The 27,362-nt window shown below is 38.1% G+C and overlaps 3 protein-coding genes across 5 annotated transcripts in view; 1 reads left to right on the forward strand and 2 right to left on the reverse strand.

The window, feature by feature from the left end:
* LOC126972562 (uncharacterized) overlaps window positions 1-27,362 on the reverse strand; it is a 166,355-nt gene that overhangs the window by 73,583 nt on the left and 65,410 nt on the right. The window lies entirely within an intron of this gene.
* LOC126972546 (transcriptional adapter 2B) lies at window positions 1,912-22,106 on the forward strand. 3 transcript variants are annotated; one of them, XM_050819384.1, is made up of 10 exons: window positions 1,912-2,103; window positions 2,185-2,244; window positions 2,410-2,551; window positions 5,596-5,813; window positions 8,282-8,354; window positions 8,671-8,824; window positions 11,979-12,231; window positions 16,309-16,376; window positions 17,103-17,244; window positions 17,965-22,106. In XM_050819384.1, exons 1-10 carry the CDS (start codon window positions 1,993-1,995, stop codon window positions 18,103-18,105), a joined length of 1,362 nt encoding a protein of 453 aa, XP_050675341.1. In that variant the 5' UTR covers window positions 1,912-1,992; the 3' UTR covers window positions 18,106-22,106. The 3 variants fall into 3 exon arrangements, with proteins under 3 accessions (XP_050675341.1, XP_050675342.1, XP_050675343.1); XM_050819385.1 differs by having other exon boundaries at window positions 12,015-12,231; XM_050819386.1 differs by having other exon boundaries at window positions 16,314-16,376; window positions 17,965-18,114.
* Window positions 22,103-27,043, reverse strand: LOC126972561 (cyclin-dependent kinase 20). Its single transcript, XM_050819412.1, has 7 exons — window positions 26,938-27,043; window positions 26,310-26,715; window positions 24,889-25,077; window positions 23,996-24,117; window positions 23,442-23,556; window positions 22,509-22,736; window positions 22,103-22,207 (listed from the first exon to the last, which is right to left on the reverse strand). The coding sequence occupies exons 2-7, from the start codon at window positions 26,505-26,507 to the stop codon at window positions 22,121-22,123; spliced, it is 939 nt and encodes a 312-aa protein (XP_050675369.1). The 5' UTR covers window positions 26,508-26,715; window positions 26,938-27,043; the 3' UTR covers window positions 22,103-22,120.

A 27,362-nucleotide genomic window follows, 5' to 3' on the forward strand; every position in this document is an offset into this window, starting at 1 on the left:
ACACAAAGTCACATACTCAACAGATGTTTGGGAATGTAAAAGAAGAAGAAACACAATAATGAAAAGCATTTACTGATAATTATATTTATTTTACCATAACATAACAAAAAATAAGTAATATTATGAATTAATGAAATTTTTTTATTCATGTACAATTTGTGCGCTAAGAGATTACAAAAGTCATTTCAAGAATATTATATGTAAAAACTACGGTCAATGGCATCCATGAGAAAACCATTAAAGTCTTAAATTTGCTAAACATACGTATAGCAAAGTGGATGATAAATTTACGAATAACTCAATATCGCGCCAGCCCATTTAGATGATTCTTTTTTTATTGGAAAGGATATACATCTAATATAGTTTGGTGAGGTTCTGATTACGGAATCCATGACAAAGTAACGGAACGGAAATTCTTAGGAGCAAATTAATGATACTAGGCCGAATCTTTTTTATGGTATCCGGATATTTAAGTCATCTACCATAACATAGTTATGGCCAAGTAATTGTCGTAGTCGAATATGATAATCAATACAGTCCTTAACGACTTACAGTAAGGGTGCGATCTGTGGCAGAATTAGTTACTGTCTGTAATCAAATTGCGATGCACTTACGTTCATTGCTGCATTGAAAAATATAATAATAAGAATATCTACACATATTTAGCCAAATTGTTAGCTAATTTTCTTCAAATTCACTAAAAATCATAAATTAAAAAAATTTAACAAAAAACAACCGACTTCAAAAACACTATTTCAAAACAATAGATTTAATATATACTAAAAAGTATAAAAATAATTGCGTATTTTTATACAATCTAATTAATTAATCTAATTCTAAATACGATTATTGTAATTTTTGGAGTCGGTATCCATGATAGGTTTGTAATTACATACATAGGTGAGATGTGCTTGAGTTATGAGGAGGCGAGAGGCGAGAGCGAGTCGCGGCGGAAGGTTTTTTTATTTGTGTATATTAGATAGGTTTTTTCAGAGTGAGAGAATACATTTTCGATAAATATGGTAACTAAAGAAGGCAATAAGTTTTTTGGTCTTAATATGATCCATATATTTTAGAATACTGCGTCAATAACTGTTTTTGATCTTGTTGTTGATACAGTGCGACTATTGCACTTTCCATCCAAAAACTCAATCAACCGAATCGGATACAGATCCGATGCTAAATTTGCTTTTTCGTTTCATCGAGTTTCAAATTACAACAATAATTTATTCCAAAGAAGCTTAACTTCAATATAATAATATAATGAAGATGTGTTTGAAAAAATACTACTGAATTCAAGAAAAATTGTTATTTGAATCCACTCAATTCAAGAAAAAAGAATATGCTGTACTTTAATAAGTTAGCTCTACTTAGGGATCCTTCTTAGGCAGCATACTGGGACGTCAACGTAGCCTACTTAATAATATGATATTTTACAATTTTATGTCTCAGATCAATTACTCTAGTGAGTAATTCTAACGATTTTAGGAGGTCTGTGCAGAACCAGACAAGAAACATGCATCATTGTCCTCCATATTATAATCTACTATAGTATAGTAAGCCTTCATTGTCAAAGAAGCTTCAATTAAAGAATTCATGAATTAGGCTCATTAAATGATTAAAAAGATGTGCTAGGAATTTCTTATAGTATTCTTCTCCCCATGCCAAAGCCCCTTTAATTAATTGATAACTTCTAGTAGCCTCATGACATGCCCATCAAGTGTTGGTGCAATATGTTATATTATTGTAACTTTATATTGTAAATTATTTCGTTAGCAAAACAATAACTTGTTATTCTTCTCGTTACGCCAAATCCATGATTTATTCATTGGAAACTTATAGATGAAAATGTCAGTCAAATTCATTATTCAATACTCAGTTGTCAAATGTCATACATAAAAGAATAAGCAATTAAAAAATGGCCGCCGCGTAAGTTATGAACGCTTTCAAAGTTTGAAAGAAACTTTAATTAATAATTACTCAACTGTAAATATGTCTTTTTCCGATTTATATGCAAAATATAATTGTACATATTGTCAAGAAGAAATAAATGGCGTGCGCGTTAGGTGTGCGGAATGTAAAGATTTCGACATTTGTTTGCAGGTGAAGTAGTAGCCGTGTCAATTGTGTTATTTTTTGGCGGAAAATTTAAAATAGCTGAATAACATTTTCCTTATATTTCAGTGTTTTTCCCTTGGAGCTGAAATTGGACAGCATAGAAATGACCATTCATATCAGTTCATGGTAAGCGATAAATAATATGTGTTTTGTTATTGAATGTTTATATCATCATCAACATCATCATCAGCCGTAAGACTGCTGGACAAAGGCCTCTCCTAAAGATATCCACGATGATAACGATTATATATTTATGTAAATTTATTGTTGTGTTATTATTTTCATCAATAGGATGCTGGTGCGTTTGGAATATTTTTGGGGCGAAATAGTTGGACGGCCAATGAAGAAGTTAGATTGCTAGATGCAATGGAACAATTTGGATTTGGTAATTGGGAAGATATTGCAAAACATATAGAAACTAGAACATCTGAGGGTAATATATTTATTAATTTACTAGATTTAAATATCACCCATATTTATGTTACATTTTTAAATTATTGTAGCTCTGATAATCTGACATTCATTTTAATGGCACTGTCAAAAGTAATAATAGTAATAACATTATTATCACACATAGCAGTACCATTATCTATATTAAGTGAATATCACATATTTGTACATGTTTTAAATTATAGTGGTTTTGTTCTGGTTGATGTGATTGCCTTTATAATGAATGGCACATCAGACATTCCACCTTTTTGTCTTTGGGTAATAGGCATAGTCTGATGTGATAGGTTTATATTCTAGTATGCTATTAATTTGATAGACCATTACTGTCTCTGTACATGTACATTCTGTACGCAGAAGATACATCATGCAGAAATCAGGTGGCCTATGTGCTTGTTCTATCACAGATATATCCTTTGCAATTTGGAAAAGAGATGGAGCTCTTTTATATTATGTCTGTGTGATATCATTCCCCTCAATGACTTTTATTTTGGCTCTCACTCTGATTTTAGTTTTGGTTTTTACCACGAATACTTTCACTTTGTTGCTTTAGTGTTGCGTTTTGGAACAATAACTAAATTGTATAAGGTTTAATTTACCCCATTCCGCGACCAAGAGAGGACTTGATAGAAGATACTAGTTTCTCCTGGCACTGGCCAAAGATTTCCTGAGAGAGACCTGCATGGACCTTGTATATGGCATCGCCAATGCTGTAGTCTGCATAGAAATGTATATTGAAGGTGTCCATCATAAGATTGATATGCAGAAGAAACAGTGTAGCACACAGCCTTGGGGCACTCCAACATTCACGGGATTCGGGTTCGAGCAATAACCATGAACACTACCTGTATGCTGCACCCAATAAGGGGCTAGAGGTCCACTTGCATAAACTCTTGGAAAGACCAAAAGTTTGAAGTTTTGAGAGAAGTGCCTTGTGCCATACGAGATTAAAGGCCTTCACTATATCCAGGCTAGCTACCAGGCCTTCTCCCTTGCTTTCGATAGATGACGCCCATCTTTGTGTTAGGTATACCAGAAGATCGCCTGCCGACCGACCATGGCGAAAGCCGTACTATCGGTCGTTGATCAACTGGTGAGCTTCTACGTATACCAAGAGCTGGCGGTTAATTATGCTTTCCATGAATTTAGAGAGCAGAGAGGTAATAAGCTATAGACCTGTAGTTTGCCGGATCCTGTCTCCTTTTTTTGGATCGGATGGACGTCTTTTGAGTAAGTGTGCCGGAATAAACACGTAAAACCGGCGTCAACTCAGGGGCACACGTTCAAAGCACGATTGGAGAAATGCCATCCGGGCCGCTCGTCTTTCTTACGTCCAACGAAAACAGAGCTCGCCGAACAGTTTTCTGTTGGAACTGTACTTCAGCTCTGACACCGCGGGATGGTCGGCGGTCTTTTTCCGTTGTCATCAAGAGTCGAGTTGGAGGCAAAATGAGCATACAGAAGATCGGCTTTCTCTTTTGCCGTATGGGCCAGTCATTCCTCGTGTGCACCTACCAAGTTACCAAGAACAGCTTTGGACAACGACCAGAACTTGCGTGTTCTATTCGGGTAACTCAAAAGCTGTTGACCGATTTCCACGACGGGCTTCGATTGCGCACGAGCGATTTGCCGCTTAAAAAATCTGGAGACTTGGAACTTTGCAGTTCGAATCTTTTGAGCCCAGCGCCGCACCTAAGTTCGATACATCTGTTTTCTGCATTCAGATGCTGCTTTAACTGACGCATCGAACCAGGGCTGTTATCTGCCACCGATCGGTACTACAGAACTTGGTATAAAAATATCCAAACCCTGTATTATATAGTATATAATACAGGTATAGTATTCTTATACTATATTTTGTCTAGTTTCTTTAATCGCACAGTTTTCCTCAGTATGCGTATAAAATGTGTCTATACCAACTTATTTATACCTGTTGAAATGCAAGAAATCTTAAATGATCGCGAAGGAATTAATTAGTTTTATGTTTCCAACATACAAAAAGTATTATTTCTGTAAAATATGTTAAAAAAACTCAAAAAGATTATAAAACAAATATTATTTTTAAACTTTAGCCACAACAAGAAATAATGATTTAAGAGCGAGGACCGTTGCCGGCCTTTAAGTAAGGTGTACGCGCTTTTTTTGAAGGTACTCATGTCGTATCGTCCCGGAAACACCGAACAAGGAAGCTCATTCCACAGCTTTGTAGTACGTGGAAGAAAGCTCCTTGAAAACCGCACTGTGGAGGACCGCCACACATCCAGATGGTGGGGATGACATCCTAACTTGTGGCGTGTCTTGCGAAGGTGGAATTCCGCGGCAGGAATCAGGTTAAACAGCTCTTCGGAACACTCCCCGTGATAAATGCGGTAGAAGAAACACAATGAAGCGACATCTCTACGCAACGCCATGTGATCCAGTCGATCACAGAACACTGGGTCCCCGACAATTCGAGCTGCTCTACGTTGCACACGGTTAAATGGATCGAGCTGATACTGGGGTGCGCCAGACCAGAGATGACAGCAATACTGCATGTGTGGCCGGACCTGCGCTTTGTAGAGCCCTAGAATGTGGGCCGGCTTGTAGTATTGCCGTGCTCTATTAATGACGCCCAGCTTCTTCGATGCCTATTCGGCTTTGTCCTCCAGATGACCACGGAATTGGCAATCGCTCGAGATTTCGAGACCCTGTGTTCCGATACCAGGCGAGGCTTTAAGGGAAGTGTTGTCGGAGAGCGGTGATACGACAAATGGGGTTTTTTTAGTGGTAAACGCGCAAACTTGAGTCTTCTGGGGGTTAATTTAGACAAGGTTCAATTTACCCCATTACCTATAATCATTTAATTGAACTTTTTATCATGTTGATCTTGTTTGCTTCCACAGATGACGTTTATATTCAGAAGTAGAGAACGGTTTATGCGGCGAGCGATAGTAATATCTAATATTTTTTAGTTCCCAATATCTTCAAATCAAACGTAGTAATACTAATACTACAAATAAATTGATTCAAGATTTGTCTTTTTAATTATAGAAGCGAGAGATGAATACATAGCAAGATATTTTGAAGGCAGCATAGGCCGTGCGACTTGGGGTAATGTAGAGACTGCAAGCAGGCCTTTACTCCATTGTCCCGAAAAGGATAACGGGCCCCTTAGTCCAAGTGCAGTGTCAAGGCTTCAGCCGTTAGCAATTACACAAGATGAAGCAGCACAGCTCTGTTATATGTCTAATAGAGATGATTTTGAGAGGGTAAGTATTTGAATTTATACCATTATATAATAGTATCGTCCCTCCATAATCTCAAGTACAATACTCACACATTCTCTTATAATAAAAGCCCCCCACCTTATCTGTATGTTCTAAAAGTTTTATATGCGGTGTCCAACAATGGATTGTTTCCTGAACTTGGATTAGGTGACAACCGCGCGGTTTTCAAGAAATTTCTTGCCTCGTATAACCACTAACCACTGCGTATTCATTTACCGACTGCTGTTTTCCTGAACCGATACGACTAAAGGACCTTAAGAAAATAGCATACCACCACCCACCTCTCACCTTAAAGGCCTAAACGAATCTCTTGATCCCTGGTTTCGTGGATGTCCATGGGCGACTGCCTCACCACTCCCCAACGCTTGCGCATTTCGCCCGTTCGCCTCCTGTTATATAAGAAAAATATTGAGCTTTGTGTAAATTTGGAACTATATGGTCATGTGTCAAACTTAAATTTATCCATTGCTATTTTTTTGGTATAATTATTTAATGGAAATCATTTAAATAAATACTAATAACTTTATATATATATGTAAGTGAAAATCTATCAAATTCATGGAAGTTTAATCTTAATTGCTTGGTCCCTAATGCACAATAGTGCATAGACCCATCAGAAAATTTTTCCACTTTTCTTGACATTTTGCTGCTGCATTTTAAGCAGTATGTCAATTGCAAGTATGTCAATGCTTTTCTAATTTATCTACCTATATGATGGTGCAGGATGATGATAGCAAAAAGTCTATCGGCCATGATAAGCTTTTTATAACTCAGTTGAGGCCATAACTGTTAAAACTATCAACTTATTTGGCATATAAGATGTTATCCAAATGAATTGAGTTTTCTTTAGTGTTAATTCCGCCAATATTTGTCTTTAAACAATTCGACACGTGTTTCGCCTCTACACGAGGTTTCCTAAGGAGATATTGACTTGCCAAATTCTGGCATGAGACTGACAACTTCATATACACTTAAGATAACTAAATAAAAAATTGCATACTTTTGGATTTACGCAAAATAACGTCTCATTCATTAAATGTTATATTAGATGTTCAACAAGATTTCAGGATTTTGTATTAAAAGTAATGTATGATAAGAAGTGACGAGACAATTAAGAACAGCACCTGATGATAAGTGCATTACAATGCAGTGCCGATCAGGATTTCTTGAAAACACAAAATTATGAGTGGCACACATCACAATAGCTTTTCACTTTGAGACAAAGTTAAATAAACTTTATTGAATTAGGCTTAAACTAAGCGCTATTGAATCGTCACTATAAATATTTCTTTTAAATTACTGAATGTACCACGGGTGCAACCCGTGGTGGCTGGATGATTTTGTTACCGGGAGGTCTGCTTGATGTGTTTTTTATAATTATTGTTTCCTTTAAAGTAAAAGTTATTATATATTTTATTTTATGAAATGCTCACATAATGCCTCTATTTATTTACAGTATGTGTGGATTGATGCATCTACTATACTCAATAACTCTTGTGTTAATAAGTTATAAGTTAATGAGTTAAATAAAATAAAATAAAATAGCCTTTATTCAGACTAAATACTTGATCTAATTTTATATGCATTATTATTATTTAAATTTGACAGCATTTTCCTTCATAAATTAGATATATACATTTTTTTTAACTAGGTGAATTATTATCAGTTTTGTCTGGTTGTCTATTATAGACATAAGCCTCCTCCAACTGCCTCCACAGACTTCTGTTTTCAGCTGTTCTAGTCTATGTACTACCGGCAACTGCTTTAACCTCGTCCACCCATCTCCTAAATGGTCTACCTAGTTAATGAGTTACAGCACCGAAATATCAGCTATATAGTTTTTCAAATTCAAATATTTTTATTCAAAATAGGATGTGACATCACTTATTGAAAGTCAAAAAAAAAACTACCACCCATTCCAAAATGATTGCCTCAGACCTGAGAAGAATGGGCGCAACAAACTCAGCGGGCTTTTTTTTACATCAAATAAATATGTTTACAAAGTAATATTGTACAATTAAACTTATTATTTAATAGCCTGAGGGCGGTCACTCCATTCCCAATCTGTGGTATCATTTAGAAAGTCATTTATGTTATAGTAACCTTTACCACACAAACGTTTTTTAACAATTCTTTTGAATAACGTAATACTTTTGTTTTGAACATTTTCTGGGATCTTGTTGTAAAAGCATATACATCGCCCCACAAAAGGCTTACTAACTCGACTTAGCCGAGTAGTAGGCATCATCAGTTTATGTCTGTTCCTGGTGTTAACATTATGGTTATGACACTTGTGTGCCTATGAATATACATTACATTATCAAGAATATATTGAGAAGCAACAGTCAAGATGTAGAGTAGTAGTAGGCTGTGTCTGTGGACCTGAATACTGATATATTGTAAGCTAAATTGTTATTACTGTAAAGTCTGAATCTATATTTTTATTTCAGGAGCATGACCACGAAGCTGAACAGTTAGTCTCGACATTGTCGCTAAACCCTGAAGATGATGAGTTAGATGTTGGTAAGTTTTAGTAACAAAAATTAAAGTGACTTGAACGGTTGGCTCAGTGGAAGAGCGCTCGCACGGAACGCCCGAGGTCGCGGGATCGAACACGCATGATAAATTTTGTTTTTAAATTTAATTTGTGTAATTAATCTTCGAATTGAGGGTTATCACTTTAAAATTAACATAACTAATTGTTAAGCTTTAGTTAAGATCGAAGATATACTTTATATATATCTACTCAGCTTTATATTAAACAACCTCTTGCGCGGTAACCACTCTATATTCATGAGCCGTAAAGCTAATAATTAAAATGTTAAATATATATTTACAGCCTTAAAGTTGTCACAAGTAGACATTTACACCAGGCGCCTCAGAGAGAGAACTCGGAGAAAAAGACTAGTTCGTGACTACCAGCTTGTAGCAGTATTTTTCAATAACCAGAGAAATAAACAACGAACTCTGGGGAAACTTGCCAAAGAGAAGAAGTAAGTGAAAAATATATTAGAATAATTAAAAAAAATATATTTATTAAAAACTTTCGCCTACACCCCTGGCAACCCGCGTAGTGAGCTGCAGCACGCAGTGCTAGAATGGGCGCGACCATAAAATTATCACGCTCACTTGAAGTACTTCCGATCGATCTGAAACTATTAGGTACCTACACCGATTGAACATAAGACTAAATAAAAAATAGTTTCATACAAAATACTTGTAATATTATAATGGGGGGATTATTAATCAATTAATCATTTGAAAGTTTTGTACCATGCTACTATTGTAGGGGGTCGGAGAGGGGACGGCAAAAAAGAGGGAAAGGGATAGAGTATATCTTCTAACCCTACGTGCAGGTGAAAATATTGAGGTTTTAATTTCCCAATCTAGCTTGGCCCAATGGTGGTGGACAAAACACTGATTTTGTGAGGAGATCGATAAGGGATTTATTTATTTATTTAGGGATAATGTCTTTATCTTTATCATAACTGATCTAATTAAATCATCACAAGAATGAAGTTGAATTTGAAAGTAAGTAAGCATTTATTTAGGTTTTTTTTTTAATTTCTTGAACTTTTGACAGGAATCGACCCGAATGATTCTTCAAAAAAATTGATGTAAAATGTGTGTACGTTAGGGAATCCTCCCTATCTGCTGTCGCCGTCTCGGCAATTTTGAGGGTTGGGACCTGTCTACTCTTTGGCTCCGCGTAGATTTAGAGGACCGCGTCCGCATCTATGCGTGTGTCTACAGGTCCCATAGCGGTAACGCAGAAACGGATCACCTCATGGGCTGCGTTCAAGCAGCATTTGATGACGTGCTTGCACAGATCCGCTCCGCTGAAATCGTAGTCTTGTGATTTCAACGGGCACAATGCCGAATGGCTTGGATCACGTACCACAGACTACGCAGAGCCATCTGTGTCTAATTTTGCATTGGCGTCTGGTCTGTCCCAATTAGTTGAGTCGCCAACGCGGCTCCCGGATGTGGATAGCCACATGCCATCCTTATTAGATCTTCTGCTGACTACACATCCTGATAGTTACCAGGTCTCTGTCTACGCCCCTCTCGGAACGTCCAACCATTGCCTGGTCAGCAGTGTAGTGGCTATCCGACGCCAACATCGCAGACCACCAGCGAAACCGCCGCGTTTGGCACTACAAGTCAGCAGATTGGGATAGGATGCGTTCCTTACGGCAAAAGAGAAAGCCGATCGGCTGTGCACTCTTTGCCTCCAACTCAACTCTTGACGACAACGGAAAGACTTCGCCGACCATCCCGCGGTGTCAGAGCTCCATGCCTGAAATACAGTTCAGACAGAAAACTGTTCGGCGAGCGTTTTCGTTGGACGTCAGGAAGTCGAGCGGGCTGGATGGCATTTCACCAATCGTGCTCAGAACGTGTGCCCCTGAGTTGACGCCGGTGCTAACGCCTTTATTCTGGCACTCTTATTAAAAAGGCGTAGTCCCTGACTCATGGAAGTCAGCCCTTGTCCGTCCGATCCAAAAAAAGGAGACAGTTCGGATCCGACAAACTACAGCCATTAACCGCCAGCTCTTGGTATACCTTGAGGGTCACCTGTTGATCAATGAGCGGCAGTACGGCTTTCGCCATGGTCGTTCGGCAGGCGATCTTCTGGTATACCTAACACATAGATGGGCGGCGGCTATTAAAAGCAAGGGGGAAGGCCTGCAGTTAGCCTGGATATAGCGAAGGCCATTGATCGTGTATGGCACAAGGCGCTCCTCTCAAAACTTCCATCGTTTGGGCTTCCCGAGAGCTTATGCAAGTGGACCTCCAGCTTCCTCACTGGGCGCAGCATACAGGTTGTTGTCGACGGTTATTGCTCGAATCCCAAGCCCGTGAACGCTGGAGTGCCCCAATCTTCCATGCTGTTTCTTTTGCATATCAATGATATGTTGATCACCTCCAACATACATTGCTATGCAGACGTCAGCACTGGTGATGCCGTATATACAGGCCATGCAGGTCTCTCTCGGGAAATCGTCGACCAGTGCCGGGAGAAACTTGAGTCTTCTATCGAGTCCTCTCTCGAGAAGGTCGCGGTATGGGGTAAATTGAACCTTGTCCAATTTAACCCCCAGAAGACTCAAGTTTGCGCGTTTACCACTAAAAAACCCCATTTGTCGTATCACCGCTCTTCGACAGCACTTCCCTTAAAGCCTCGACTAGTATCGGAATACAGGGTCTCGAAATCTCGAGCGATTGCCAATTACGTGGCCATCTGGAGGACAAAGCAAAATTGGCTTCGAAGAAGCTGGGCGTCATTAATAGAGCACTGTAATACCTCAAGCTGGCCCACATTCTAGCGCTCTACAAAGCGTAGGTCCGGCCACACATGGAGTATTGCTGTCATTTATGGTCTGGCGGACCCCAGTATCAGCTCGATCCATTGACCGCGTGCAACGCAGAGTAGCTCGAATTGTTGGGGACCCAGTGGTTTGTGAACGGCTGGATCACTTGGCGTTGCGTAGAGACGTCGCTTCATTGTGTGTCTTCTACCGCATTTATCACGGGGAGTGTTCCGAAGAGCTGTTTAACCTGATTGTTGGCGCCGAATCGCACATTCGCAGGACACGCCACAAGTTAGGATATTATCCCCATCATCTGGATGTGTGGCGTTCCTCCACAGTGCGGTTTTCAAGGAGCTTTTTTCCTCGTACTGCAAAGTCGTGGAATGAGCTTTCTTGTGCGCTGTTTCCGGGACGATACGACATGGTCAAAAGAAGCGCGTACATTTTCCTTAAAGGTCGGCAACGATTCTTGTGATTCATCTGGTGTTGAAAGAGATCACTTAACACCAGGTGACCCGTTCGCTCGTTTGTCCTCCTATTCCATAAAAAAAAACACATTGCTGATTTGAATCAATGTTTGCAAATAAATGTATTCCGTTCCAAAAACGACTTTTTATTCATCGCCAAGCACGGGAAATGGCGATTAATGTTTAAGTCGGGTGTGTTGAAGAAAGGCAGAATGAAAAGGCGAAAAAAATTGAGGTTAAAATGGTAAACTTGAAGTTTTGTTTAAATTTATCGACACACTCATGATTAAAGTCATCAATTATATTAAGGTCACAGCACTATCGCATTCTTGGAGCAGCATTCAACTCGCACGTTATATATGTAGGCTGGCAGGCTCGCTGATGTGTTTTGTGCGGTGCAGGGAGTTCACGGAGCGGCTGCGGTGGACGGCGCAGTTCTACGGGCGCGGTGAGCAGGCGGCGGCTGTGGGCGGGCTGTGGCGCGAGCGCGAGCTGCGCGTGCGGCTGGCCGAGCTGCACCGCTACCGGCTGGCCGGCGTGGCGCGCCTGGAGGAGTGTGCGCACTACGACCAGCACGCCTCGCACCGCCGCCACTCGCACGACCTCGCGCTGGCGCTGGTATACCGCCTACTCGATCTGTGTGCCGCGCCGGGGCAAGAGTCCCGCGAAATATATTTAGACCCACTCATATGCCTGAACTAATCTATACTTATATTATAAAGCTGCAGTGTTTGTTTGTTTGTTTGAACGCGCTAATCTCTGGTACTACTGGTCCGATTTGAATGATTCTTTCAGTGTTGGGTAGTCCATTTATCGAGGAAGGCTATAGGCTATGTTTTTTTTTTTCCAAATTAGGGATCCGTAATAAAATTGCTATTTTGTAACACAAGATGTAAAATCGAAAACCTATTTTTGCGTGCGCTGCAAAAACTATTGACAATAGAACAAAATGATGTACAGGCTATAATAAAGGCAATATTTTATTACTTATAAACCTATCGCGTGAATTATACTTTATATGGCAAAACAACGTTTGCCGGGTCAGCTATGAATAATAAAATGGCAAGAGTGGTAGTGCCATGTTAAGTCATAAAGGACACAACCGAATTAGGCCGGCACGCCCGGAGAAATGCCTCTCTTCCACTTGAAACTGGCGTGAAATAGCGGCTATGCCGCTGTGTTTTGTCCGCTGCATGGGGTATCCGGAGGCCTACACATGCTCTCGACGCCTGAGTTTCCTTAAAGGATAGGACCTATCCATCATCTGTCGGCGTGTAGACTGCGACGACCATCTGCGAATCTACGCATGACAAGTATAGGTCCCATAGCGGTTACGCAGAGACTCGAGCATATTCAAATGGCTACAGATTCCGTGTTGGAGCAGATCCCCACTGCAGAGATCGTGTTACTTGGCGATTTTAATGCCCACCACGCTCACGTACCACAGAGCATGCAGGGAGAGCTGTTCACAACTTCGCCTTAGCATATGGTCCGACGCAACTGGTTATTGCGCCAACGCGAATCACGGATGTGGAAGATCATACATCTTTACTGTTGGACCCTCTGTTGACCTCACATCCGAACAGCTACCTAGTTTCCGTTAACCCTCCTCTGGGGTCGTTGGACCAGTGACTGATCCGGAGCACCATGCCGATCACGCGCCTAACACGGCCCCACTTCTTAGGCTGTCGCCGCGTGTGGCACTGACCTATAGCCAGCAGAGTGGGATGAGATGCGGTACTCTTTTGCATCCTACCCATGGAGGCAGATCTATTTTACGCTGGGTGATCCAGATGCCGCTGCTGACGCTGTTGCTGATGTGGTACTGCAAGAAACTCTTCATTCCATCCTCCACTGTGTCATACATGCTGGAGGTGAAAATTCGGCATAGAGCCGTGCTTAAGGCGCTTCTCACCTAGGACATTCATAAATCGAGCGAGCCCGATGGCATTCCCCCAATAGTGCTGCGGACATGTGCTCCGGAATTGGCGCCGGTACTTACCCGTCTTTTCCGGCTCTCCTACTCATCAGGCGTAGTTCCGAAATTATGGAAGGCGGCTTTAGTGCACCCGATCCCTATGAAAGGTGTACGCTGGGATCCGTCCAACTACCGCTCCATTGCCATTACCTCCATCTCCAAAGTAATGGAGTCGATCATCAACCACCAGCTCTTGGGATTCCTAGAGGAGCACCAGCTGTTCAGCGACTGCCAGTACGGTTTCCGTCAGAGTCGCTCAGCTGGTGATCTTCTTGCATACCTCACGGTTGAGTCGAAGGGAGAGGCGTTCTATGGGCTTCCCGAGAGATTGTGCTAATGGGTCACTAGCTTTTTGGCCGATCGGATCATCAAGGTTGTCATCAACGGTGCATCCTCCGACTTTAAACCTATAAACGCTGGTGTCCCATAAGGCTGTGTGCTATTCCCTACACTGTTTCTTGTGCATATCAATGATATGCTGCAAATCAGCAGTATTCATTGCTATGTAGACCAGGGTATACCAGACAGCACAGGATATGCTTCCTACACTGGCCGTGCCAACATGTCCCGGGAAAGCGTCGACGAAAACCGGAACAAACTTTTGTCTGAAATCGAGCCTATGCTTTGCAAAGTCTCGGAATGGGGCCGACAAAACTTAGTAAAATTCAACCCTAAGAATACACATGTTTTCGTAGCGTGCACCGCTAAATGTCTCCCTTCGTCGTATCTCCTAGATTCGAGATCACTCCTTTAACTGCCACAGGCTGTATTGGCATACTTGGCTTCGATATATCGCGCGACGTTCCGTGGTCACTTGGAATAGAAGGCCAACTGGCCTCTAACAAGCTTGGTGTACTCAGTAAGGCGAGACAGTACTTCACTATAAGCCACCGCCTGCAACTATATAAGGCGCAAATTCGGCCACACATGAGTACTGTTCTCACCTTTGGGCGGGTTCTCCCCAGTACTAGCTTTTTCCATTTGACCGTATACAACGAAGAGCGGCTCTAATCATCGACGATCAAGTCATCTCCGATCGGCTTGATTCTTTGGCGTTGCGTAGAGATGTGGGTTCCCTCTGTATCTTCTACCGCATTTATCACGGGGAGTGCTCAGAGGGGCTGTTCAGGTTGATTCCAGAGTCCGAATTCCACCCGCATCACGTTGACGTCTGGGATTCCACAATCGCCCGTTTTGCTAGAAATTTCTTGCCTCGCACTTTGTGTAATCAATTACCTGCGGTTTTCCCGAACCAATACGACTTAGGGACCTTCAAGAAAACAGCATACTTCCACCTTAAAGGCCGGCAACGCATCTCATGACACCTGATGTTGCGGATGTCCTTGGGCGGTTGCCTCACCCCTCCCCATCACGTGAGCCTCTTGCCCGTTTACCCCTCTTATATATGTAAAAAAAACTTATTAACATGTTGGCATATCAGAAGTTAAGATGTAGTATATTGAAATTACTTGGTGTCACAAAAACATGAAACGTTACAACTTTTCACCACGTCAGACACTCAGTAACCGACAATTTACAAATACCAATATAGATCAAGGGCTCTTTTAAATAATTAGTTACGGGCCCCGCGCTTGATTAATCCGGCACTATCAGTGTAGGTCCTTGTATTGGCTTAGTTTTTAACATTTCAAAAGGCAAGTGAAACGGACAGGAAATAATCTTCACTGACCCTTTAAATGGCGTGTTCTTACGACAGGATTCTTTCAAGGGTGCGTCCGCGTCGGGCGGCAATATCACGGACCATAGCATAGAAACCTAAATAAGAAGGTACAAATCCGCGTTAAACATAAAAATATCGATCAAAGATGAGTTTTAGACCACCAGCGGAAACGCTTCTACAATCTGCAATACCATTTAAATACTACATTTCATCGGCAAGTTTTATATAATAACAGTGCTGTGTTCTTAAATAAAATATATGGCAATCATTTTTCTCTCTGAGATTCTGCTGCATAAATTTCTCAATATCAGGAGCGTTGCATATATAAAGGCGACAGTGGTCTAGTAAGGAATAAGCATTCATAACATTTCTATTACTATCTTATTTGGATTTCTATGGTAGTGGTGGAAGACAATTTTTTTTTTCTTACACTAACGCAATACCTGTAATCATACTACATGAGTCTGACTCCTGCGAGATTCCTCCTGATCTGATTCCTTATTATAATTTATAGATGATGTTATAATTTGATCAATTCCTTGATAATATTTTAGTATTTATTAAATTTAATGGTGGATAACAAGGTGGTGACAAACTATCTAAGTTATGATCACACGGGTCGATCATAATGGAACTACTCCTAAATTGATTCGAACTGTCCGAACACAGAAATTCAGTGAAAAATTAGAATTAATTAAATGTTTAACTACTTTTAACTCTTGTTACATAAACTCTGAATGACTTATTTGGTTACCTGTTAACGTAGTTTTTATTTTGTTGTATTTGCTTATTTGTGTACGCCTTAACCACTATATTTCCATATAATGACTAATATTTATTTCATATCTCCTGAATGTCGAATCGATTATAATTAAACCGTCAGAACATGTTCATTCTAATTCGTTTTCAAATCTACTAAACTTGACCAATGTGATACCGCCGTAACTCGTTGTGACGTATGTGTGCCCACTAACACCAAACGCTGTTAGTGTCATTAATGTTGGGTTTGATCTCGTATAACGATTGTATTTGCCAGGGCAGCAGTGGGTGTCTGGACACTCAGACAAGAGAACAAACGGGGACCACGCAGCAGCTAAGAAAAAAGTAAGTATAATGAGAGTACTAGATAATATTATATCTTTGGAGTTATACTTGACTACGCTGACGTTAGCTGGTCAACTAGACCATTTGTATCATACTTCGGCTACCAAGCCTCTTGTACTCATATTATGTCTACTGTACGTGTGTATACCGTACCGGTTGTGGTTAAACTGATACCGGCATGGGACGAACCGTAACCCGTTGGATTGGCAGTTATAAACACGTTTAGGTCGTTAGTTACTTGCTATAAAACACTCACCTATTCTTTGATATAAAATACTATTCAACCAGTAAAAATGTGTGTGAAGCTGGTTTTCTACCAGTATCTTATTATGGATAGAGGTTATCAGTCTGACACACACTAAGGAAGGCCCTCCCCTCTTTTTAACGTGTGACGTAATTTATCGACGAAGTGTGACAGTTTGTGACAAGGGGCAGGAAGGGGTCCCAAAATTGTGTGACATCACAGTTTTTCTAAATGTAATATTTTATATCTAAGTATTACTACACTTAATTTAAACTACATACCTTCTAAAGAATAACAAAACAAAATAGTTGCAACAACTCTGTTGGGGTCTCACAAATGAGACCAGCGACAAGTTTACAAAGAAGAGGAAGGGCCAAAAATCATGAAATTCGTGTGACGTAATTTATAGATGGCCCCTTACTATATAATTATTATTTATTATAAATATTTTCATTGTTATAATTGGTCGTGTGGTTGTCCAGAGACGGAGAAAGCGTCTCAAGTTCCACAAGCCCAAGGTGCACACGGGACGGAAGCACCGTCTGTGGCTGCTCCAAAAAGAACTGCTTCAGCAACGCCAGCGGCGCGCTGCAGAGGCAGCTGCTCAACTCTAACGAGATTCAGGTAAGATATGGACTTACTAGAAGAATTCATTTGACCACCTGTTCCTGTGTCCACTGGGAACGAAATGATCACTTGGTTTTCTATCAAGAGCTTCGAAGAGCTGTTTGATCTATGATTTACATAATTGCTCCTCATCATCTGGCATTTGTGGTATTACTTCACTGTGCCATTTTCAAAGATATTTCTTCCACGAAAATAGAACCATGGAAAATACTAGATTATGCGATGTTTACGATGGCGATATGACATGGTTACTTAAAAAAAAGCGTTAACACCTAAAAGGCTGGTAAAGGTCTTGCGATTCCTCTGGTGTTGGAAGAGAGTAGAGGCAGCGGTGTTACTTTCCCCTAAGAAAAAAAATATAGTGAGTTATCTTTACTAACATTATTAGTAGTACATGCAACAAGCGAAAATTGAAGTTTGATCAATTTGCAATAGTCGCTCCTAAATTGGACTAGGAAAACGCCTCTCAATCTTAGGTCTCAGAGTGTGTAGCTTCTGTAATAGTGAAGATAAAACTTCATTATACATCCTCTTTAATGTGGTGCTTCACAGGGTAAAAGTAGCATCTCTTTGGGAAGCCCAATTCTTGAACTACTTGAGATACGTCAGCTCACTGCAAGAGATATAATAGATTACATTGGCCGCAGTGAAACAGGGCTACACTGAACTGTACTTAAGCCACTTTACAAACTATAACCATGGCACATATCTTTTCAGCTTTGCAGCTCGTTGAGTCTTCAGCCGACGCAGTATATAACACTGAAGGGCATGTTGCTGCGTCGCGCGCCAACCCCGCACTGCGAGCTCGACCACTCTATTCGTCACTATCTACAGACGGCCGGGTGGATACGTAACTAACGTATTTCCATACTTTACAGAAACATTCTGTAACTTTTAGGGAGTGTTCTTGTTATTAATTGCTCGAATTGCAAATGAATTTTTCGTTACTTTATTTTTATTTTGCGGGTACTTCAAAAAAATATTGTCCTGTAAAATTTAGAGGGTTGGCTATGCTGTTGTCGAATATTGCGGCTAAGCGGAAAAAGCAGAATATTGTAAAATTAAGAGAATGTTGCTGTAATTAATTTCTCTTGCGGAATTTTGCGGGTACATAGAAAAAGCAGCATCTTGTAAAAGTTTCAGGGTGGTGCTCTGGTTAATTGCTATTGCGGAATTTTCCGGGTATCCTCAAAAAGAACATAGAGGTTGGTGCCGTAGATAATTTAGAATTATACGTGACGCCACTTCGCGGGTAACTAGAAAAGGCAACATTAGCTGTAGTTACTTACACATTATACTATCACTGCGTCATTTTGCAGGAACATATAAAAGCACACGATAAAGAGTTGTTGCTGTAGTTAATTGCATTTGCAGAATAATGGTATTTTCAGTTCAGGTTTTATTCGGACAGTGACAGTTGACACACGACTAAGGAGAAAAGTGTGCTTACATTGTTTTTAAGCACACTTTCGCCGTTCCACTATCAGACTCCAAATGATATGTCCTTATGTGTATAGAACGTCATTGACAGCGTCAGTAATTTAGGAAACCCCATATTATTTCCATATACCTGTACCAGTTTTATGCTCAATACGTCATTTTGGCATTGCGATGCGATTTCCCACCGCGCTGTTTATCCTCGATCTAATTGTATAAATTGCTACAAACAAAATTGTATATAATATATTAAGTATAAATATCATTTCGTAATATTTCATTTACATCATCGCATGATAGAATTGATGTGTATATAATTGTGTGAAATAGACAATCTTTTTGACGAAAATGAGAGACGAAAGTTGTGTTTGTGTAATGTATCGCTGGATATGTTTATATATATATTGTGTAAATGTAAATTGAGAAAACTCACATTTGTTTTAATATCATATTATATTAAAATTGGTTAGTAAACCTCGTTTAATATTGGGTATACTCGATAATTGAATAATATTTTTTTTAAAAGCTGATTATCTTTGCATGTGATTATAAAAAAATCCACATTATAGAATTAGGTTTTGTGACTATTATATGATTGAAGCTATCTCCTAGGTATATGGTAATCTAGGTAAGTACCTAGCTAGCTTGTTATAGAAGCTTACACGGAATAGTAAAATCAAGTGGAAGTGACCTTTAACTTTTATTTTCTGAAAACGTTGATAATATAATATTATTTGGTTTTATATGAAACAAACAAAAATATTAAAAAAAATTTTTTACTGTTACTTGTTTAGGGGATAGGCCGTTCTATGTTTAGGACAGTAGGATATAATAAATAAAAAATCATATGACACAATAGCATGCTACCGTAAAAAAATCAAGTAGTAGGTTCAAAAGATTAATAACAACGTGTCTTTATAAGGTATAGATTAGGAACATTATTTATGAATAATATGTTTCAAAACATTTAACACAACATAATTTTTTTAAGCGTGTCAATCATTTCCTATGAAATTAACGATAGCGTGTTTGGTGGGATTGAGGAATAATCGATTTGGTCTTCATTAAGGGCCACGGGCTGGTCGGCGACTGCATATACTGGCAGCGAGAAGCCTCCTGAGAGTCCATAAGCTGGTTTGCACACGTCTCACTTCCTCTAGAGTCTTTTTGAGTTGACCTAAGAATATTTGCGATTTCATTGCGGTCATCTCGAGCTTTTGTGCATGGTTTTCTTCCAGACCCAGGCCTACTGACGGAACCAGTCTCTTGATATCGTTTACAAGTCCTCTGGACAGTCAATCGACTCACATTTAGCAACCATTTTAGAGACCCCTAAATAATGGTATCAAGACTTAAAAATATCAAGGAAATAGGACAATCTGACAATAATTATGTAAAAATGATTTCGTCACGATACGTCATTAACTGCAATTTTTGTTAAAATCCAATTATGTCTTAAATTTGAATTTGGAATATTTTTTTATAAGCACCACAACACTTTGTTAATGTGCCAGTAATATTATCAAATGATTAAAAACTTTTTTTTATTTAATTTCCTAAAGGGACGGAACAAAATAAAAAACGCCCGTTTTTTTTTTGCAAATGAGTTGACAGCTATCAGACCTCTAAATCTTCCGATGAAGTAAGGTAAGCTTCGAAACTAAACAGATCCCGTTAGATAAAACTAACAGTCTTGTACTAATCAGAAATTTACGCTCCTATCAGCTATTCCACATGAGACTAGCTCATGCATTTACAATGATTGCACGAAGCCCATTCACGTACTATGAACAGCTAGACTCACGATCGCCTATTCAAACACGTATACATACAGATAACATTGAAATGTAACGATTTAGCAAAATGATTGAAAACGTCAAGCTAGTAACATAATTTTGTTAATTTAAAGGTGCCCTTACCTGAAATACGACACTCCATCCTTTTTAAGATTGAATATGCTGTTATTTGGACATTTCTTCAGTGAACACTTTGTCATTGCGTGGCGTTGTATTCAAAGCGCGGTCAAAACACAACTGAAAAACAACTTTGCCTAATCTGCGTACGCATAGTTTTACTTCTAACAATTTTTTAAGTGTGATTGTGAGTCTTGTTGTACGGCATTGAAGCTTTTTTGTTCATCTATATTTTAAAGGTCCATGTATAGTTAAATAATCTTTTTGATAAACAATCAACTTAAAATAAATTAACTTAATAATATTGACACCTCGTGATAATTACAATTCCGCAATGTAAGGCAGTTTTTGTTATCAAATAAATAAGTAGTTAGTGAATATTTAAATAATTTGTAAATACATTATATAATTAATTATTACGACTAGTTTTATCGGATTATTTAAATTTCTTTTGTACTTGACTTTATCATGTCCTGTATAAAATTTTATTGTGTTTTAAATGCAAATTAATTGGAACGCAAATGACATATAGAACGTAGCTTAGTTTCAAATTTTCTAAGTTTCAATATTGAATGTAAAATTATTGAAATTGATTTTCTTCTTATTTTTTTAATTCTTAGTTTAAATATTAAAATGCATGTTTTGAAATTTAGTTTTATTTGACTTATGTTTGTATATACATATAATGATAAAACGATTTGTTTTTGATACTCTTAAGTTTTTGTTAACCATTGACAAACAGAACATGTTTGTGGGTGCGACAAGCCATTACAGGCAAATGATATTGAAGTTGTGAAGCTGAAAGGTATAATTCAGAACTATTAGTCTGAGGCGGCTCAATACCTAATTGGGATCAGTGTCCTCAAACATAGTTAGACGAGTAGTCAGTAGAATAATTTAACTAATGAATAAATCCATAAATATTCTTTACCTAAAGTAAGGTTAAACTAAGATCTAAAAGCTTAGAATAAAAATGTTTGTGATTTTTTTCATTAGGCCTTTCCTCCGTCTTTTCTTGGTTAGAAATTAAAATTTAAAACTAACTTGTAAAATAATTTTTGTTGACATCAATTCACGCTATGCGACAAAATTATAGCAGAGGTCTGCTTTGATGGTCCCGTTGACGATTCACTCACGAAGTTTCGTAAATAAATTAATATAACGTTTACTTGAAATAATCCATTATTAGAAATACTCTCATTTAAGTTAATATGAATCACGTGACCAGTTTTGTATTCTTAACTTAATTTCGACATGATTGTGGTTTGGAACGTTTTTCTGGAATAACGTCCCATACTAATATGGCAAAACGGTCATCAAAGCATGCCACATGTGTATTCATATAATGTCAAATCGCGAAAACCATTTTCATAATCGTAGCATTTATTGTAAAATAACCATAATAGGCGTACAATTCTCTGGGTATTATAGTAACATTTGTAAATACAATGTATTATACAGAATATGTCCCCCTTTCATCCTTGGGGAATAAATGAAACAATAACTTTATCCAGTGTTTTATTTTAACTTGATATTTTTCCTGTGGGCTTCGGCATTTCGGATAGTGGGGTGGGAAACGGTCTTGATCGAAACCATGGATGATGCAGCGCCTTGAAGAACAAAACAAAAGATTTATACCTTTGTTAGACACACAGACTTATAACAAAGAATATGTTATAGTACAAGTACTTTTAATATGGGACGGAAAACATCTCTTACGGAGTAAGCAAGCTAGAAGAAGTAAGCTAATCAATTGTTTTTGGAACTGATTTTGAACCTGATAGATAGTAAACAGTCGTAAGTGTGAGATAGAATTTGTTAGGTAAGTATATAAGAAAAAGTTCAATAGGTAATGTGTATGTTTTCATTTTACATTACCTATCTAACAATTGGCGCAGTGTTACTTCGTACCTGCTTCGCTGGTATTCTTCTCTTCTCATCGTAAAGTATGAATGACTTAACTAAATGGATAGCTTCTGGCTCGACTCCCGGTAATATGTCAGTCCACGACATCGGCGGAGACTCAGGGAACGTGATCTTGTTATAATCTGGTAGTTCACAGTGTCTGGGCCAAGTTTCTTCCGTTGGCGTGCCAAGATGTTGCAATACTATCGCTAGTTGTTCTATGTCTGATTCACCCTGAAACATATTTTTTATCTCATCACTGTATTACTTAAAATTATCGCCAAAAATAAGAAATAAACTAGTAGATTAAGTAGATATCAAAAATTTATAGAGCATCTTATTCCTTCTTGAAAACATTTTCTCTGTAAAGTTTTTTCAAATCAGCTCTTAGAACTCCATAAAAGTATGGCGTAGGCCACATAATATAAATGACGGAAATTGACGTACAATAAACAACTACACTAAAAAAATTAAAAATTGAATAAAAGCTCTGCCTGCGTGTCTATACACGCCTATGCATAGTTTTCGTTCAGTTGTTTCGACCGCGCTTTGAATACAACGCCACGCTCATTCAAACATAAAAGGGATGGAGGATCGTATTTCAGGTAAGTACCTTCCCCTTTAAATTAACAAATTTGTGTAACTGAATAGACGTTTATAATCATTTTGCTAAATAATTAGGTAAATTACAATTGCTAAAACAATAATAATATGTTCTTGCACCTTGTTCGCGTCCGTCTAGCGCGTGACGTAGCGTTACTTCTAATAAGAGTATACAATACTTTGAACATTACTGCCACTAAATAAGGTGTGAATTTTAATTATATTTTTGTAGGCGATTGGGAGACGTCAATGATGACTGAATGGAATAGGAAACCCCGGGGCGGACGGCTTTTATGTGCAGCCTGCGCCTAACATTGAAGGAAATAACAAACTCACCGCAAACAACGGCTTTTTTGTAATCATCTCGGCAATAATACACCCGACTGCCCATATATCCACCTTCTCAGTGTAATATCTGGCGCCATACAAAAGTTCGGGAGCACGATACCACCTGCACAAATCACATTTATGCACGAGAAAGTATATTTTTGTTTTCGATGCTAAATATTTAAAAAATACAGTTTTTTAATAAATTTTACCTTTATATTATAAAAGGTAAATTTACCGAGAACATTGAAATAGAGAATTTAAGCCAGGTCTAGGTCTGACCTGTACTATTACATATTCTTTGGCTCGACCTGTGAGATAATCTATTTTATTTATAGCCATGCAGTTAGCGTGTTTCTGCCTCTTTTCCGCAGTAACGTTGATCGTTGTTTTTCGGGCGGTCGCGACAGCAATGGTTTCTTCAAATACCTATTTTTCAAATTACGCTTGACCCGGGTTCCCTCTTAATATGTTTTATTGCCTATCTCATTGCACTCAATTAAAGTGTGATGTATGCGCCAGGTTCAACGGCAAAGATAAATTTATCGTTTGTTGGTAGATACCTTGTAGCAACTTGGTGCGAGTATGGTCTTCCTCCGTCTGGCCAATATAACCGAGCAAGACCTAAATCAGCTATCTTTAAAATACCCTCGTGGTTGATCAGCAAATTAGCCGGCTTGAGATCCTGAAACAATAATAATATTATCAATTTAAGCCAACGGAAGTTTAATTTTTACTTTCGATATAATTAAATTTTCTTTATATTCGAACATCTTTTGCCCGCGATATCGTATAAAGTTGTAACATAGATAAAGAAGAACGGCAGATGTGAAACGTGATAGTACATAATATAGGTATTAAAATTTCTAATTAATATAAACCAAAATTCAATATTTTTTTAAGTAGAATAATTAAAAAAAGTATCAATTATTGGCAACACGACACGACAGACACTCGAGTGATCGTATGAGGGTTCTGGTTTTCTTTCTGAGTGAAGCGGGATCCTAGAACAAAGGTAGGTATGCAATTCAAAATGGCTGTTGCGAATTTTTACTGATATGATTTTAGGTCTCTTCTACCACAAGAACTTAGGCAACGATATCCATCCGATTTAGTGGTAATAAACATTTTGCGTAGGTGATATTGTCAAGAAGGAAAGTCTGATTTCGGTTTTTTAAGAACTTAATTATGTTCTCAATAAAAACATACAAACTGTCACTTACATAAGTACCCAGTAATAGTGTATTTGTATAATGAACTAATAAATAAATTAGGCACAATGCCTAATTTATTTATTAAATTAGGCACAATGCCTAATTTATTTATTAGTTCCTTTATCAATTTTCTCTTAGTTACCTGTTTGAAACGAATAATGAATTGGTAAGTGTTTTAATTAATTTCATCACTCCAACCAGAAGTTCCAGGTAACTATATTATTAAATATTTTTGTACTTACTCGGTGCATAACATAGTGGGCGTGCATATACTGCGTTCCTTTTAGCAGCATTTGCGTGTACGATTTAACCCTCGGAAGTGTGAGTTCTTGTGGGCTATGACGCAGCATTTTCCATAGACCAGAACACATGTATTCGAGGACTAATACTAAACTCATGCCGCTTGGGAACATATCGTACAACTTTATTATCTAAAAGAAAAATACTGTATTGACGTTGGATACACTTTAAATAGTTACTGATATTATTACTAAGGTACCTAACGAATATTTCAAATTCAAGTATTTTTATTCAAAATATGTAGGATATCATATCACTCATGGAAAGTCAAAAACTACCACTCATTCGAAAAAGTATGGCTCAGAGCTGAGAAGAACGAAAGCAAGAAACTCAGCGGGCTTTTCATAAATAGTCTACATAAATGGTCTACATAAAATTTATTATTTAATAGCCTGAGCGCGGTCCCTCCGTTCCCAATCTGGGTATCATTAAGAAAGTCATATAAGTAACCTTTATCACGCAAACGTTATTTTACAATTCTTTTGAATTTCGTAATACATTTGTTTTGAACATTTTCTGGGATCTTGTGGTAAAAACATATACATCACCCCACAAAAGAATTACTATCGCTATGACAGTTTCTGCAAATACTATCTAACTATAACATTATCAAGAATGTATTGATATAAATGTTGCCTACATTTAATGTGTTTATTACTTTACATTTTTCTCTGAATGATTCTTTAAGACTTAGGTTAATAATAGCGCGAATCTCAGCACAACCTCTTATGTAGCACAAATTTGGTACTTAAATTTAAATAATCGAATGCGTTAACGAATGCAACGCCAATATAAATCATTTAGTTCCATAGTCCTTGTAGAATGCTTTCTGGCAAATAATCCACCCGATGCGGGAAGACAGCGGGTAAAACAGCATGCGGTTCGTTTTATGGCTCACGTGCGCTGTTGACTGTGCTATAACGCATGCCCTTGACGAACAAATAAGGCACTGTATGGACATGGCTATAGTAATAGACAGAGCGTATCACACAGCACCAACTGCCATGTCTCGCCACTTTTTCTCATAAAAACATATTTTTTAAGCCGAAGAACCATACTAGGTGCATACAATCAGATTGCTAAGAGCAAAATAAGCTAGAATTCGCTGTTGAGCAGTAATAAGTGTTTTGTTAGTTAGAATACGCATACGCTGTCGATACTTAAAGGCCGGCAACGCTCCTGTGATTCCTCTGGTGTTGCAAGAGATTGTGGGCGGCGGTGATCATTTAACAACAGGTGACCCGTACGCTCGTTTGTCCGCCTATTCCATAAAAAAAAATACTTCTTATCCCGACGGATCGGCGACACGTCAGCATAAATTTGGTAAATCCTACGAAAATATCATTTAGTTTTTAGTACTTACATATTTACACCTCATAAGTTGCAAAGATTTGATTTCTCTCATGACATTGATCGGAATGCCGTCTTCGAGGTTCTTGATAAGAATTTTCTTCAAAGCTACCTCACGACCCGTGGGTAAATGGCGGGCTTTGAAAACAAGGCCATGGGCACCTTCTCCAATTCTACCCAAAACTGAATAACTCAATACATCTTTATCCATATTATTTTTAAATATTTGAAACACCAATTTCTGAATAGACACTTTGTTTGTACTTCAGGTTTACTGCACTGTTACCATGGAAACAACGATGACATAGGGGATATGTATTTACGAAGTATTTACATCTTTTTTCGGGACATGATGACGTAGGTATTCGCGCAAAAAATCTTCCAGTAATAAACTGGAAGATACCTAATGGTTTTGTTTGCTAGAAATAATAAAAAAAGCTATAGGAAACAGTAAAATTGTAGTTCATCCATCAATGTATTGTAAAGTATCGTAGGTAAATAGCATTTTTTATAATTATGCCTATATTTTATCTACTACAAAAATTGCAAAAAAGTTGCAAAACATAAATGTGAAAGATTATATTTTTGTTACTCAATGATTTTCGAATTGATGTATTTTAAAAGTTATTAGCGAATATTACCTATGCATTACTTAGGTACCCAGTTATTCCATTATTATAAAACGAATTACTTAAACTGTTACCATTAAATAAGTAAATTTCAGCTATCATTAATTGAGTTTAAGTAGATACTTATACACTTATCTTTCAAACAGTGTTTTTAATTGCTTAGGTAGGTACTCATTACTGAATCGAACCTACCAAGTAGCTACCATAACTGAACAACTTAGAGTAGGTCCCTATCTAATTAATACACAATTATAGTCTATAGTTTTTTCTTGTGTGTGCAATTATATTTATACTGAACATACCTATTATTAGAAAAAATAAGTTGCTATAAAACCTACTTATTAAGTATAATTACAACTTATTTATTTTTATTCAAATTTAAGAACACGTTTATTATCTTAAAAACTTCGATGACTGCACGACATTTTACATTTTTT

Source organism: Leptidea sinapis, chromosome 26, assembly GCF_905404315.1.
Source record: "Leptidea sinapis chromosome 26, ilLepSina1.1, whole genome shotgun sequence".
Lineage (NCBI taxonomy): Eukaryota > Metazoa > Arthropoda > Insecta > Lepidoptera > Pieridae > Leptidea > Leptidea sinapis.

Bases quoted from the DNA above. Each gene is read 5' to 3' on its own strand.
- LOC126972561 (XM_050819412.1), bottom strand. From the start codon at position 26,507: ATGGATAAAGATGTATTGAGTTATTCAGTTTTGGGTAGAATTGGAGAA. The intron at 24,118-24,888 runs GTAAGTACAAAA...TTATTGTTTCAG, and splicing joins CCCACTATGTTATGCACCGA to GATCTCAAGCCGGCTAATTT. The intron at 23,557-23,995 runs GTATCTACCAAC...TGATTTGTGCAG, and splicing joins TCGCACCAAGTTGCTACAAG to GTGGTATCGTGCTCCCGAAC.
- LOC126972546 (XM_050819384.1), top strand. From the start codon at position 1,993: ATGTCTTTTTCCGATTTATATGCAAAATATAATTGTACATATTGTCAA. The intron at 2,245-2,409 runs GTAAGCGATAAA...TTTCATCAATAG, and splicing joins ACCATTCATATCAGTTCATG to GATGCTGGTGCGTTTGGAAT. The intron at 12,232-16,308 runs GTATACCGCCTA...TGTATTTGCCAG, and splicing joins ACGACCTCGCGCTGGCGCTG to GGCAGCAGTGGGTGTCTGGA.